This window comes from Nanorana parkeri, unplaced genomic scaffold (assembly GCF_000935625.1).
Source record: "Nanorana parkeri isolate BGI_ZX_2015 unplaced genomic scaffold, ASM93562v1 scaffold19, whole genome shotgun sequence".
Taxonomy (NCBI): domain Eukaryota; kingdom Metazoa; phylum Chordata; class Amphibia; order Anura; family Dicroglossidae; genus Nanorana; species Nanorana parkeri.
In genome coordinates this window covers 1558031-1574118 of record NW_017306287.1, presented here as the reverse complement: position 1 = coordinate 1574118, position 16088 = coordinate 1558031, and the positions used below count along the sequence as shown (strand labels likewise).

General features: G+C 44.5%; 1 protein-coding gene across 2 annotated transcripts in view; it reads right to left on the bottom strand.

The window, feature by feature from the left end:
- The window catches only part of PRKCB (protein kinase C beta), a 222512-nt gene that overhangs the window by 57512 nt on the left and 148912 nt on the right, over positions 1-16088 (bottom strand). For both annotated transcript variants that reach the window (XM_018561835.1, XM_018561827.1), the window contains exons 6-8: positions 15796-15952; positions 15564-15698; positions 13480-13576 (exon numbers count right to left, since the gene is read on the bottom strand). In XM_018561835.1, the coding sequence (XP_018417337.1) occupies positions 13480-13576; positions 15564-15698; positions 15796-15952 (389 nt within the window). The remainder of the gene's footprint in view (positions 1-13479; positions 13577-15563; positions 15699-15795; positions 15953-16088) is intronic.

Genomic DNA, 16088 nt, shown 5'->3' with positions numbered 1-16088 from the left:
AGCAGGCGGAACGCCAGGGCCCGGTCGCAATTGCGACCGCTGCGACCCTGGTAGTTCCGCCAGTGCTCATGCCGTTCCACAACAGCTGGCGGGCCGGCATTTCACACCCCTGCTTTTATTCATCTCCAAAATACGCCCCTTCCTCACCAATGAAACCACAAAATTACTCATCCACTCCCTTGTTCTCTCTCGTCTGGACTATTGTACCTCCTCATTGGCCTTCCACTACACAGACTATCCCCCCTTCATTCTATCATGAATGCTGCTGCTAGGCTCATCCACCTAACCAACCGCTCAGTGTCTGCAACCCCCCTCTGCCGATCCCTGCACTGGCTTCAAATAGCCCAGAGGATAAAATTCAAAATATTAACAACCACTTACAAAGCCATTCACAACTCTGCCCCCAGATATATCTCAGACCTTGTCTCAAAGTATCACCCTAACTGTCCTCTTCCGCTCCTCCCAAGACATCCTGCTCTCTAGCTCCCTCGTCAGCTCTTCGCATGCTCACCTCCAGGACTTCTCTAGAGTTTCACCCATTCTTTGGAACTCCTTGCCCCAACCTGTCCGTCTATCTCCCACTGTGAATGCCTTTAGGCGATCCCTTAAGACTCATCTCTTCAGGGAAGCCTGCCCCACCTTAACCTAACCACTGAAATATCCCGTTCTCAAACAATTCATCCCCACACAGCTACCTCCTCATGTATCACTTGCCCATCCCTTTTAGAGTGTAAGCCCTAGCGTGCAGGGCCCTCCTTACCATCTATTCTTGAATTGTATTGTAATGTCTTCCTTATATTGTAAAGCGCTGCGCAAACTGTTGGCGCTATATGAATCCTGTATAATAATATTAATAATAATGCATTTCATGCACAATATTTACCTGCAGAAGCCTGCCTTGTGTAGACATCCAAAAGCCCTGAAACTCCTGTTGGGTGCCACCATCTTAAATGTGATGCCAGCAGCCCCAGCACACTCAAAGCTGTCTCTAAAGTGACACTCTACAGTATGGATAGCCAAACTACAGCTGTGGTGAAACTATAAATATCATAATGCCTCTGCAAGCCATGTCTGTGGTTGTCAGTCTTGCAATGCCTCATGGGATTTGTAGTTTTACCAGAGCTGGAAGATCGAAGTTTTGCTACCCCTGCTCTATAGTATATCCTCTTCACTCCTCCGTGGGCTGCTACATAAAAGGTTATGTAAGGAGGTAAAGGGAGGGACGGGGGAGCTAGGCCAGCACAGTAATTAGACACTCAGAAGAAAAGAAGGCTATGACATAGGAGGGAGGGGGTTATTCTAGAGAAATGCCTCTTCCCGATGTAGTCACATATTCTAGTAAATTGCAATTGAATAAAAAATTATTTATGAAAGGAAAAACAAGTAGGCATTAAAATGGTGAGATACAGACATCAGACACAGGCAGGATTCTTGAATGCTTAAGATCTTGACAGTGCTTCTATCTTCTGCAAGAGAGCCAAGATTGAATTCCCCAGTGAAGATACTCGTAAGTGTTGTACATGGACTATCCTTTAAATCTGTGGTTATCAACTGGTGGGTCACGACCCAAAGTAGGCCGCAACCCCGTGTTCCGTGGGTCGCCACGTGCCTTCCACTGCGCTAGGTGAGAGGTTCCTCAGCCACCCCCTAGCACAGCACTATCAGTTCTCACACCGAGCAGCCAATCGAAATATGCTGCCCTGCGCTGAGTGTCAGCTTGAAGTAGGGTGGGCTGGAGCTTTCGCCACGGGAGGGAGCTCCATCCATACGTGCATTGCCTAAAGCTTCCTTGCATGCCCTGTAGAGGTGCCTGGAGCAGAGCGACGTCACATTCTGGCTCCCGACACCTCTACAGGGCACGCAAGGAAGCATTACAAGCAATGCACGTATGGATGGAGCTCCAGCACAGCACAGCAGCCCACACTGGACTCCAGGCTGATGATCCACTCCAGTTCGTGAAACATAGGGAGACTGGGTGGATCTTAAAAAAAAAAAAAAAATTCAATTTTTTTGGAGTGTGTATGTGTGTGTGTGAGAATGTTTGTGAGTGTGTGAGATTATGGCTGTGGCTGTGTGTGTCTGTCAGTGTTTTTTAGTACCTGCTCACACTAGCATAGTGTGTTAATCACACAGCCCATGTGATGAATGCACTGTACCACGTAAAATCACACCTACCGCATGATCTGGTGTGGGAGGTGCGGTGCGATTTGTTTGAATGGCACCCCAAATGTACCTCCTGCCCACAGTTCAATCACTTGCACCAGAACACGCGATACTACAATGCCGTGTGTTTCAATGCAGTGCGGCTTGGGTTGGGACTTAATGACCAAGGACAAATGTGGGTCCTGAGGTTACACCTGTTGAGAACCACTGATCTAAATAGCGCCCAAAGTCTTCAGATGAACTCATCTTTCAACATGAAAAAGTGTCACAGATTTACTAACTTTAGAACAGAAATGAGCAATTGCATTACACAAATAATCATTGACACTGGTATTTCTCGTGCCATGTCTTTTTGAAATGCAAGCACTTCTGCTGAACTTTTTAGCCCCCGCTGCGCACCCCTAATTGCCTCCGTGGGGATGTAATCGGCCATCTCGGGGCTGCGGACACGGCAGAGCCCTGCTTCGTTCCATTTTAATTTTTCAGAAGTTTCGCCATATTGTGCAGGCAGGAGGAGGCAGGAGAGGATTCAGTGTGCCATGAAATTCCATTAGCCTGATTCCGAGCGCTTCAATTTGTTGGTCGCTCACAGCTCTCACAGATAACAGGCTCCTGAGCAATCTCCCAGTCACAGCTCTGGCTAATTGGTTATTGCAAGGCTGTTTGCACCCACGTTTCAAGGTCACCTGCAGATCACTTTTAAAAAGCCACCATTGCGTTTGACAGCTTGCGGTCTGATGAAATCTAAGAGTTGTTTAATGCCAGGGTAACATTTTAACCTCCATCATATAAATTTAAATTAACAAAAGGTGTTACAATTTCCTTACTGCTTTTTTTTTTTTATTGTATTCATTTGCAAAAAGTAGATAAATTGAGCAAAGTGTTGACGAGTTCAGAGATTCCACAGCATGGGTTCCCTTATCTACTGGAACAATCACTTCATTGGAAAAGAGTTAAGTTAAGTCAAAACTGGTTACATAATAAAGTAACGGCGACAGCACTCTAACACAGTGTATCTCAACCTTTTGTCAGTCATGGCAACCTTTAAAAGTATGCAAAATTTGGAGGCACCCCAGTTAAAAATGTACTAAAAGTAAATGTAAAAAAGGATGTGTGGTCCCTCCAAAATCCATACCAGACCCTTATCCTAGATTTAATGCCCAACCAATGCAAAAACACAAAAAAAGGGGTTCACCTTTTTACATTAAAGTCCCCCTTTCACATCAGGAGCCCTCTGCGCTTCACGAGCCCTCCTTCACATCAGGAGCCCTCCTTCACATCAGAAACCCCCCCTTCACATCAGAATTCCCTTTTCACTTCATGAGCCCTCCTTCACATCAGAAGCCCCCCTTTACATCAGAATTCCCTTTTCACTTAAGGACCCACCCCCCTATACATCAGAAGGCCCCCTTTCACATTAGGAGCCCTCCCTTTCACATCCAAAGCCCCCCTTTCACATCAGAAGCCCACCTTTCACATCAGAAGCCCCCCTTCTTTCACTCCTTCCTTCACATCAGGAGCCCCCCTTCTTTCACATCAGGAGCCCCACTTTCATAGCAGAGTTCCCCCCCTACCTTTCTACATCAGAATTCGACCTTCATATCAGAAGCCTGCCTGCACAATGGAAAAGCATGCAGCGATGTGAAAATGTTAGGCACCCTGGGGTACCATGGCACCCTGCTTGAGAAAAGCTGCTCTAATACAACTGATCAGTAGGTTAAGAAAACTCTTAATAATTTGCACATAAAAAAAATGCTGGTCCTGCATTATACATGATGATGTTAAGGGCTTGCCTACATTTCGGGCTGGAGCATAAGCAAACAGGAGCGCCTGCTTGCAGATTACTGCGAAATAAGGCAATCATTCCTCATTCATTCTATTACATCCCTCTAGATTAAATGGGCATTAGAGCCTTAATATGTGGGGGTGGGGCCACCCAAACGTAATTGTCTGGAAACTGTCTGGTGATCAGCTTTCAAGCGTATCTAAACCTAAAACATAAATTAATATATTGCAGCTTACCAGTCCGTAGATATGGTGGCTGCATTCGTTTAGTTTTTTCAGGCTTTTTATTTATTCTTTTCACCTGGTCAATCTACAAATAACACACTTCCTGTCCTAAAGTGGGTATGCTCATTCTCTCACTGTATCTATGGAGGGAGACATGGCTGCCACCCAAACATGTTTTTCTCTCCTCATCTTCATTACACGGTGGTGGGTACATAATAGGTTTTTGGTACTCACTATAAAATCCTTTTCTAGGAGTCCACTGAGGCACAAAGGGAGTCTTAAAAACTTCTGGTTATACTGCCACCCACAGGAGGAATGGAAACAGACAAGGCGAACCGAGAATAACCCTTTCGGCTACCAACATGCCTCAGTTTTGTTGCAAAGTAGTACTGAGCGCATGATCAGAAACACAGGTAGGACTTATGTCCCATAATGAACTCCAAGAAAAGAATTTCACAGGACAAAAATTTTGTTTCTAGTCTATTGCGGGACGCAGGAAGTCTTTAGCCTCAGTGATGTCCAAAAGCAGCCCAACTGAGGGGGGGCACCACAGAAAACACATGCTAACAGGACTATGAAAGAACCGCAGAAGTGGGCACTGCCTGCAGCTCCTGAAGGACCTTACTCCCAAAGCTGGCATCAGATTTGTTTGAAACATTTACCTGGTAGAACAGTCTTGCAAAATCTGGGAATTGGCTGAAAAGCTCAAGAAACGCTTACAGATCTAGTAGAATGCAACAGGAAAGGGCGGATCCCGATCCTTGAGACTATAAGCTTGGATGCTAGTCTATCTGAGCCACCTAGAGATGGTGGAACAAGAAGCCAGTGCCTCCCTATAGGGACCATCCAGAATCACAAAAAGGGAATCAGTGTTTCTGAAAGAAGCGGTGGCTGAGAGATAGAATCTCGCAGCCAAAACACATCCAGGCAATTGAAGGCATTTTTTTCTTTGGTGAACTGGAGCCATACCGAAGGAATGATTCGAATGGTTTCAAATGGTGGTTTCTCAAGTGCAGGGAGAATTAGATTCAGATCCTATGGGGTCACAGGGGAACAAACAAGGGGAACCACATTGGAGACTCCCTGTGCCAGGGTCTTAATCAAGGAGCGAGAGGCCAACAGTCTTTGAAACAAGATAGTAAGGGCAGAAATCCGGCTTAATTGTGCTTGGAGCCAAATGCCAGCCCAGACCAAGATGCAGGAACGAAAGTTATCATCCCACGGAGTAACTCTTAAACAAGAAACCCCAAGACATTAAGTGAAGAAATATCTTCCAAAGTCCAATATAAGTAGAGTTCCTAGCTTTGAGCACTGAGGGAATCACACATTTAGAGATTCCAGTCTCTCAAAACCTGGGCTTCAGTTAGTGACTGTGAAGCAGGATGGTAAATTAGTTCTTGAAACAGAAAATCATGAAGACCTGGCAGAGCCCACAGAGCATTCACCAGGAATCTTACTAGGTTGGTGTACCACAACTGCCTGGTCCAGTCCGGAATAATTAGGATCACAACCAAATAACTAAGTCATACTGATATTAGGAGGGGTTATTCTGGGCTTGCCTACAGTTAGTATGCCAATGTCCAATCTTCCTGCGTCCTGTAGGCAGCAGTTTAACCTGAAAGTTAAAGCCTTTCTGTGTCCCTCAATAGACAACAAAGAAAAGTAGTCTGCAGAAGAAAGTTTGCATAGTTTGTGCTTTAACTTTAGCTCACAGGAAGTGGCAAGGACGCTATATTTCTGTCAAGATCATCATACAGTTTTCTGTACTGGCTAAACATTTTCTTAGCCTAAACAAAGGAAACTAATGCAGCCACCACATGTAAGGACTGGTTATCTGCAATATACTACATTTTGTTCTTGGGTTTAGATATTTATAAAGGAAAATGTAATAGGTTATACCAATTATGGACAGCCAACATGTCAGCGCTATAAATATTTTACATTTCAAGCTATAATAACAGTTTTCCTTTTTTTAGCATCTTAGAAAGCAGCTCTTATGTTACCGATTCCTTTTTTAACATCTTAGAAAGCGTCTTTTGTGTAACAGAATGGCATCAGGGGTACAGAACAAAAAAAACCTCCAGCCATACAAAGATTTGCAGCGAGATTATTCTAAAACAAGAAAAGATTTTGCTATATTTCTGGATGTCACATAAATGCTCCATCTTCCTCGTTCCCTTTTAATGTCACATTAGGGTGGAAGGAAACCCGGGCCTGCGTTGGCTTTGATTCTCTTTTCAAAAGGCGCATTCCGCTTTCATACCAAGCGAGCCTGCGAGTCACAAGTTGCTGTTCGGTTTCATGAAGACAAATTAGTTTGGAAGCCTCCAATGTGCCAGACAGAACTTCAACAAAGAATGCCTCTGGAGTTGCTTAACAAAGACGAGGGCTCTGTATTTTTTTTTTTCTCCTTTTTCTTTTTTTTTTATTTAGCAAGACCGAAGAGGGAACTTCAAACACCCATCATCTGATGAGGCGCCGGGAGGCTGCTGCTTAAATAATGTTCCTGGGGATTGGAGACGGGAGAAACGGAGAAGCGAGTGCGATCTGACAAGCAGCAGAGTAGAGTCCCTAGCTGCACCTTCTCCGGAATGAAATATCCATTTGTGATGACTTGTGACAGGCCCTGGAAATCCAAAGTAACGCACTAGCCTTCTCTCACAGGCGGGGAACTCCTGACATTCTGTTCTACAGCCAGAAAACCAGGACTGCCCGAGTTCACCTCTCTATTTAAGGCCACCTCTTGCAAAGCAGCAAAATATAACTTTTGTGCCCTGCCCTGCTTCCTATCCGTCACCTTTAGCATTGCCAGTATGTGGAAGCTAACTTGACTTATTCAATGACTAATAATATTTCTTTAAAGCGTATTTAAACCCATAAAAAATTTAATACATTGCAGTCCTTACATGAGACGGCTGCATTAGTTTTCCTTTTTCAGTTTTTTCCCCCCAGTAATTATGCCAACACTACACTTCCTATCTCTGGATGGCTACCCTCACTCTCTCACTGGATCTTTGGAGGGAGCCATGGATGACACCCAAGTTGGGCTTTAAATACGTCTTCCGCTCCATATCTCCATTACATGGGGTGTAATGAAATTAGCTGTTTACAGAAGAAAAATATCATAGTTATTTACATGTCAAGGACTGAGTACCTGGTGAAAGCAGAACAAGGGGCACACTGAGGAGAAAGAGAGCGACTAAGTTGAGCTCATCGGCCTGATGCTTCTCCTTTCATCATCATCCTATTACAAGTAAATGTTACTTCATTAGAGAAAATCAGATACCCTGAGCACTGACCCAGATATCCTGTTTTAGGGTGGCCTGTGTCTGTGCTTACCTCTCCACTACATAATAAGAAATTCTGATGAGCTCTATTATGCAAACCTTGACCATTTTCTGTGGTCAAGAACTTGGGATTGCCTGCTCACTAAGGCCCCATTCACACACGAATCGGCCTGCACGTACAGCTCCGTGCTGCGTGCGGGGCAGCACCAAGCAGCTGCTGGGAAGGAAAGGTGCTGCGTGGGGCTACGCGGCCTACGCCACCCTACACTCACCCCAAGTGCAGGTCCGTAGGGGTGCGGGTGAGCGTATTCATACGCCGCCGGAATGGATCCTGTATGCGTCCCGGCCAGAAAACCCGCACCCCTACGGACCTGCACTTGGGGTGAGTGTAGGGTGGCGTAGGCCGCGTAGCCCCACGCAGCACCTTTCCTTCCCAGCAGCTGCTTGGTGCTGCCCCGCACGCAGCACGGAGCTATACGTGCAGGCCGATTTGTGTGTGAATGGGGCCTAAGGGTAAAGGAAGCTGCCAATATCAGTTATGGACTAATTGTGACATTTAGGCCTGGTTCACACCTGTACATTTTGTAGCGCGTTTTGTAGAGCACGAACGCTCTACAAAACGCCCAAACATGAAAATCCCATTGTTTTCTATGAGTATGTTTCACACCTTGCCGCCTGAAAAGGTACATGAGCTTCTTTACGGCGTTTTTGTTGCGCGTTTCCATTGGGATACAGATAAGTAGCCCTCGGAAACGCGCATATTCCATACGCCTAGGTGTGAACAGAGCCTAAGAAGGAAGTGGCAAGCTCTCAAATACAAGAGTACAGGAGTATGGCCTCCCCCACCCCCAAACAAAAATTGTGTCTGTGCCTCCACTACATATTGCTAAATCTCAAGAAGCTCTATTATGCAAGCCTTGACCATTATCTGTGATCAAGAGCTTGGGCTTGCCTGCTCACTATAGGTAATGGAAGCTGTCAATCATAGTTATGAGCTAATAGTGACAGTTAGGAAAAGGAAGGGGCAAGCTCTCAAATACAAGAGAAGAAAAAAAAAATTGTGTCCGTACCCACCTCTCACCACTACATCATGCTAAATCCCAAGGAGCTTTATTATGAGAACCTTGACCATTTCCTTGGTGAAGAGCTTTGGCTCATCTGCTCACTATGGGGCAGGGAAGCTGAAATTTATAGTTATGAACCAATAGCGACATTTAGGAGAAGGAAGTGGGCATTCCTATACTCTCAAATACATAAGTACAGCTCCCCCCACCCAAAACAAAAATTGTGTCTGTGCCTATCTTTCCACTACATCATGCTAAATCTGAGAAGCTCGATCATGAAAATCTTGACCACTTTCTGTGGTCGAGAACTTGCGCTTGCCCCCTCATTATACTTAATGTCAGTCATTATCAGTTATGGACCAATAGTCATATTTAGGAGAAGGAAGTGGGCATGCCCATACTCTCGAATACAGGAGCTGATTGAGATTTGAATGACGGTGATCACTGGGATTGGAACTCCTGACATGCTGTGAAAGGTATGTGATCATTCGTCAGCCAATTGAAGGAGCCTGCTTTTATGTCTCTCAATAGATTTATGGCGAATGCCGTTTCATTTTAAGACAAAGTTTTCATAGCCATGAATATATTTTGTCTACTGGCAAAGACATTGGAAGGCTTACACCCCGCTATTCAAAAAAAAGCTAACATCTGTGCCGCAAGTGTACAGAAATGTCTCCCTGGTAACGGAACATGAAGCGTGGAGTCCAACTTGCTCCTCCAACAATGGGATGAGCATTATACTTTGTCTGAATTTTCAAAGCATCTGGTTACCATGGGAACGCTTGAAATATTCTTAAAACACGGTCGGGCGTTTTAGAATACAAAAAGTTTATCACGGAACCTATTAAACATCTTTTGCCCTGGATTCACTCTTGTCCTCAAGAGACATTAATACAGAGGATAAAGAAACACAAGTCAGCTTCTTTCCTCCCCTTTCCCAGAACTATATAGGGGGCTGCTGCTTCAAGGTGTTGTTTCTGAAATGTATTAAACTTTATCTGAGAAGACTTGTTAGTTGTTGCATATACAAAAGCACAAATTATCTAAAGTGAACCATACCACCCGTGGATAACCATATACATCTCGCATTTTGTAAAAGATGTCCATAGGATGGACTTCCTCAATGACACAATTTCACTCAGTCCTGTGAATATGCAACTTCCTGGTGTCACAACTCACAGAGCCTGCCTTCTGAACTACTCAATGTCTGAACAATGTAAGATTATCTTTGCTTGCTGGAAGCAGTGCATGATGGGATATGTGATCTTGAGAAATGGAGATTGGATCACATTACGCAGCAGGGAAAGAAACGCAAAGCACACTGGGAATCCAGGAAGTTGATGAAAGTGATGGGCGGATGGAAGGCGGCACTCACTAGTAAAAGGGATTTTTTCAAGTAAGCTTTAATTGTATTATCAAAATCATCTCCAGTATGTATTCCTATTGCAGTGCTGATGTTATAACGGGAGAGGATACGCTGAGACTTTAGAACCCCTTTAAATAGAGCAGTTTAATTGAGAGAGACCTGCAAATGCAATGGACCTAGAGTTCTTCTTTAAAAACAATATGAATAGCCAATATTTTTTTTTCTCTAGGACAGGAACTGAAGGGAAAGCTCTCCAAAAGAGAACAGGCGGGGAAAAATAAGCCAAAGGGGATGAGCCCTTCCCTACCCTGCTGGCTGGCTCCTGAATCGGACAATCCGTTTCCTGATGTTCATATTAAATTGTCCACTTATGAATTAAAGTGGACAAACTCGGGAGGTAAATCTTAAAAATGCAATCATGTACCTGAACTATTAACAGAAATGTATCTTATTTGTGTATCACTTGGCTGTAGATCCTCAAATCATCTCTGAATTGGTGCTGACAATGTCCTTCCTTCTGGAGGGGGGCTACTTTTGTTCCTCATGGTCCCTGTGTGTGTGTTGTAAAGTAGTCACCGCTCCAAGCTCGCTCCTGTGATGGACTACAATCTCAATACAAATGAGTAAACTAAACATGAGACTGTAGTCCATCACAGGAGTGAGCTTGGAGCGGTGAATACTTTACAACACATACAAGGACCATTGGGAACAAAAGTAGCCCCCCTCCAGAAGGAAGGAAAGTGTCGGCACCAATCCAGAGATGATTGGAGGATCTACAGCCAAGTGAGAGACAAATAAGATACATTTTTGTTAATAGTTCAGTAACCTGAATGCGTTTTTAAGATTCAACTCCTGAGTTTAGTGTCCCTTTAAGCTAAGGGAGACTGATTATAAATATGATAGACTGCTTGGCATTAAACCAAGCCCACAAAAAGAAGCAGATTTAAAGGGAAAGATGAAGGATTCGTTATTTCCTTTTTAAAAACGTTATAACATTTTCATTCTCCATTCTGCAACCAACCTAAGCAAGACCAACATTTCAGAGACAGAATTTAGAAATGATTCAGTTTCAGATCCGCTGTTCTCTTCATGACCCGTCTCTTGGGTAGATGAGCGGGTGGACACAGCTGGGAGACGCAGCCCAAATTACGAGCGGGTCCCAGCAGCCACGCGGATAAATCGATGGAAAATAAACTCATCAGGAGGAAGAGATTGACAGGCTACCTCCAGCTGCACTCTCGCTACCGGCCTGTGACCTCTAGGAGGGGCGGCAGGAGCGCTGCTCTCAAAATAGATGAGCCATAATCAAATATTGATATTTATCAGACTCCATTCAGCCAGCACTGGCTGTAAGGCACGCCATGGCCCTACACAACCAAACGCCTGCTGTAAAAATACAACCGCTGTGCCTAGCACTCCAAACGTTCCATATGTCCTATTCCTGAACTGTACTGATGGTAAAGCTGGCGTTACCAAGCAAACAGCTAAATATACAGAGGAAATACATTTATGAGAGATGTTTTACCAGCCAAATGATTTGTATTTGTCCATCCAGCCCTGGCATTTACATAGCTCTGGCACACAGCACAGACCTGCCCGGCAGTAAAAGGATCTTTCTCCGTTGCTGTTTTACTTACATGTGCCATTTCTAGTCCCATCCTGTGACTGCACAGTGAAAAAAAAGGAAGCACACTCATGGGGTCATCTCTATGTCACTCTGCTCTCTCTTCTTATTAGCATGCACTTCCTATTGTGCACTGCAGCACAACTAATTTGCTTCTTGTACTGCTTCTCTTTCTCTCAGTCTGAACTCTACTGTACAGGGGCCGCAAAAGGATGATACTAAGTCTAATTCAGGTATTTACACTGCTTGCAATAAAAAAAAAATACATTAAATGATGTATTAATGATTACATTCATTTGTGCCTTTTAGATCTACTTGGAGTTCAGTTTTAAGCCAAACAAACTTCAACATATGAGACAATTCTAATCCTATTTATATTGTACTGTATTGTAACTGTACTGTCTCCCCAAATTTTGTAAAGAACGGAGTAAACTGTTGGTGCCAATTATTTTTTTCTAGGGATGCACCGATACTGGTTTTTCTGTATCGAGTAGGAGTACCGATAATTTGCTTTCGGGACTCGTCAATACCGAGTAACGATACCGGTGCTTCCACTGGCATAGAGCTGGCTTCCTGGGCAATCAGGAAGCCAGGCAGCACGTAATAACATGCTGCTCGGCTTCCTTTTTGACCTGGAAGCCGGCTCCATGTTGTTTGACCGCCTCGATTGTGATTGGCTGAGAAACCAGCTTCCCAGCCAATCAGCAAGGAGCCATCAATAAGCTGGGAGGCGGGTCATTACTCGCCGCCCGGCTTCCTGATTGCCTGAGAAGCTGGCTCCATGTTCCCCTATGGCACTGCCGGTCAGAGTAAATCTTCCCCTGACTGGAAGTTCCGGTATCAGAGCATTTGGGCGAGTACTCGGCCAAATACTCGGTGTCAGCACAGATACCGATACTAGTATCGGTGCATCCCGAATTTTTTTTATTGACGGGATACAATTAAATAAATACCATCTTTAATTTAAAATAAAATACACAAATATAAACTTTACTGCAGAACAAAACGGCATGCACACATTTTTGCAATCGCACTGCACTGGAATACATGCCATCACCGTACTGTGTGTACCATTGCATGGGGATCACACTGTGGGTGGGAGTCGCGTTTGGGGTGCCATTGAAATTATTGGTACTGCAACGCACCTACCGCAGCAGAATTTGTCAGGCCAAAACCGAAAATGACTTTTTTTCCCACCTTTTATCATGGGGCTTGAATTAGCTTCAGCCATGGAATGACAGCTGCCAGTGGCAAGTCTCCGCATACAGCAGCTGAATGTAAATACAGCAGGTAGTGGGCGGGTGCAATAGCCAGCCTGCTATTGGCCATTTCATATTGCAATAGCCAATAACATGCTGGCTAAAGCACCCACCCACTACTTGCTGTGCCCTCCTCCCAGCATGGAGGAGAGAGCTAGGGGATCCAACCAACTAACTCAGAATGAGAATAGTTGACAACTGTTCTCATTATCAATTAGTTGGTTGCAGCCATAATAATACATAATAACAGTTATTAATAATATAAACACTGCTGTTTTCACATTTACCAAGGCAGCAAACTAAGCGTCTCCAAACGTAAATGAAATGGGGGGTGATGCTTTATCTCTTTAAAGTGCACATTTTAGGACAGGTGCATAAATAATATTTGTGAATACATTTCACATATTACAATCTATAGCAGTTACAACTGTTTTAAACAAAAAGCTGTAAATTGTTTACATTTTCCATGGACAAGTCAAATGGTTGTCCTTCAGCACCGAGTACTCGGGTATACACTGGCCTGGTGTGCGACGGGGCTATCTTTATTGGTCTCCCTAGGAAGCACATGATCCAGGCAGAGTGACTGTGGAGGTGTTCAGACAGTACAAAAAGTAGGAGTGTGTAGCGGAGATGTAACAACAAAATATTCTAATGACTTGATCATCCTAATAAATGTTGTTCTAATGATCCTGATAACAAGAGGTACCTCAAATTTTTGCCGCAGCTCCTCATTTCCTTCCTCTCCCTCTGGTGGCACGGGCACATTGAAATACTCCCCCTCTTCCTGGCTCAGCATCTTGAACCTTAAAAAGAATATGATGCAAGGATTTACTGATAATACTAGAAAAGACATGTAACAGATGAAGATCTATTCCACCCCTGACATGCTATCTCACATGAAAGGTAAAACATATCGTTTTCATTATGGGTGACCCGCTGGCTTCTTCTATCTCTCCAGCGTGCATGTAAGCCTGCAGTCCCACCAATCTACTGGAGCCACTTTAAAGGAAATCTAAACCCAAAAACACAAATTGTAGCATTGCAGCTTACCAGCCCTTAGAACAGGGAGGGCAAACTCTGGCCCTCCAGATCTTGTGGAACTACAAATTCCATAAGCACAGTGGCGTAGTGGTTAGCACTTTTGCCTTGCAGCACTGAGGTCCCTGGTTCGTATCCTGGACAGGACACTATCTACAAGGAGTTTGCATGTTCTCCCTGTGCTTGCGTGGGTTTCCTCCGGGTACTCCGGTTTCCTCCCACACTCCAAAGACATGTCTAAATTGGTCCTATATATATGCATGTGAGATAGGGACATTAGATTGTAAGCTTCTCGAGGGCAGGGACTGATGTGAATGTGTAAAGCGCTGCGTAAATTGTCAGGAATATGTAAATTCCAGAATTCCAGTGTCTTAACTGATATTGCAAACAATCTATGAACTTTCCCAGCTATCTTTTGTGAACTACAAAGCAGCTCCCTGTAATGAAGATGAGGAGCAGTAGAGGAGGCTGTAGTCCAAATCAGGAGAGCGGCCTAGGGTGACAATGATACCCCTCTGTAGATGCAGTGCAGTGAGTGAATGTTGTCACCGTGACAGGAAGTGTGTTACTGACAAAGGAAAAAAAAAAAAAGGTAAACTATCTTGTTCTCCTTGCTCCTGTTTCCTCTATGTGCTCCTAAGTCTGTGTTGGGGACTAACAAATGAAAAAAAGATAATGGACAATACAAATCATACTAATAATAATAATGATAAAAATATCCCCAGCGCTTTGTACAAAAATGATGAATACCAGAGTGGTAAAAGGACAGGCGTGCTCCTTTATTGTTCTTATGGCCTGGAGAATGATGAGACAGGAAGGAGTAGGGAAGACTAGACGGGCTCGTATGATGCGGAGCCCAGACTACAATTATTTCCTGGAGACATGATTGATAACCGCCTTCGTGCACCGTGGAGCTGAACAGGATATGAAAATTTGGAAGACTGTGTTGGACAAGATTAAAAGACCACTACAGGGTACGAAGCAAAGCAATGATTAAAAATCCTGCTGTTCCGAGGTCAACGGATATCTGCTCTTCTGTCATCAAACAAGTAGATCAACCATTTCGGAGACACCATTATCTAAACGGCTCCGCAGGTTTTATGGTTCAAAACGAGGCTGGATTGAAGGCTGAAAGGAAACCTCTAGTACAGAGGCAGCCACACTCCTGACCTCCTGAAGAGTCTTAATGCCTAGATGTCTCTGGCTCAAATACTGAACTAGAACATGAAAATAAACTTGAAATCTTGACCTGCGTACTTCGTCTGGGCCAGTGACTCTGAAGGCATTGAAGAAGTGGCAATTGGCAATGGAAATCCCCATATTTCTCTCAAGACAGGATCCCTTAAAATGGTTGCAGGAACTGAACCTCTGGCACACTAAGCCCCTCTCACTGACACCCTAAAACAGGCCTTGCTTGTGCCAACACAATCACAGCCAAAAAGTGTTGGCCATTTACAGATCTAATTTTGTTGGGTTCCTGCTGAAATTGGCCTTGCCAGCACCCCCAATACACCAAGGAAAACACAACCCATATTAAGCTGTGGAGGAGGGGGACACAAACCAAATCACCATTTTAATAAAGAATAGCAGCTACAGCTGCATGGTCATTAACACAGTGACCGATGGATCTTTGCACCAAAGACCTGGCGCACCCAATTGCTTCTTATAGCCACCAGAAGATGCTTTCACTTGACTGGTAATGTTCTTTACTATGTTTCAATCACAGAAAATGAGATATATTATCCCACTCACCACCCATCCACTCCGGCCTTCTGCAGCTCCGAGATTCCGAACGATAAAGACCCCATGAAGTCGTTCCTGCTGGTAAGGTCCCAGTCCCAGATCTCCACCGACAACCTGCGATCTTTGTCTGACTCCTTCAAGTTGCTGGCAGAGAAGAGAAGACACTGGACAGGTCACACACACTGTGAGCAGAGCCAGGACCCAATCAGTAGCATCAACACTAAAAAGGTTCCTCACTCACAATTTAAAAGTCTCGTTATAGATCGGGTTCAGGGAACATTTGATGGTTTTGGTCTTCTGCTTGCTCTCACTTTTGGGGTCCGGGATGAGCTTCAGTTTCACGTACGGGTCAGAGAGTCCATTTGGGTCCATGGGAACCAGATTCCTGCCTTCTCCAACTACAGGAAGCGTCCGAGAAGAATTCAGTTTGAAGGTCAAGCAGGTAAAACATTAAATGGTTTGTTATTTTAGAGCCGATATAACTCCCCCCCCCCCCACCCCCCACCCCGGAACCCCCCGTTTAAATTGTGGCCT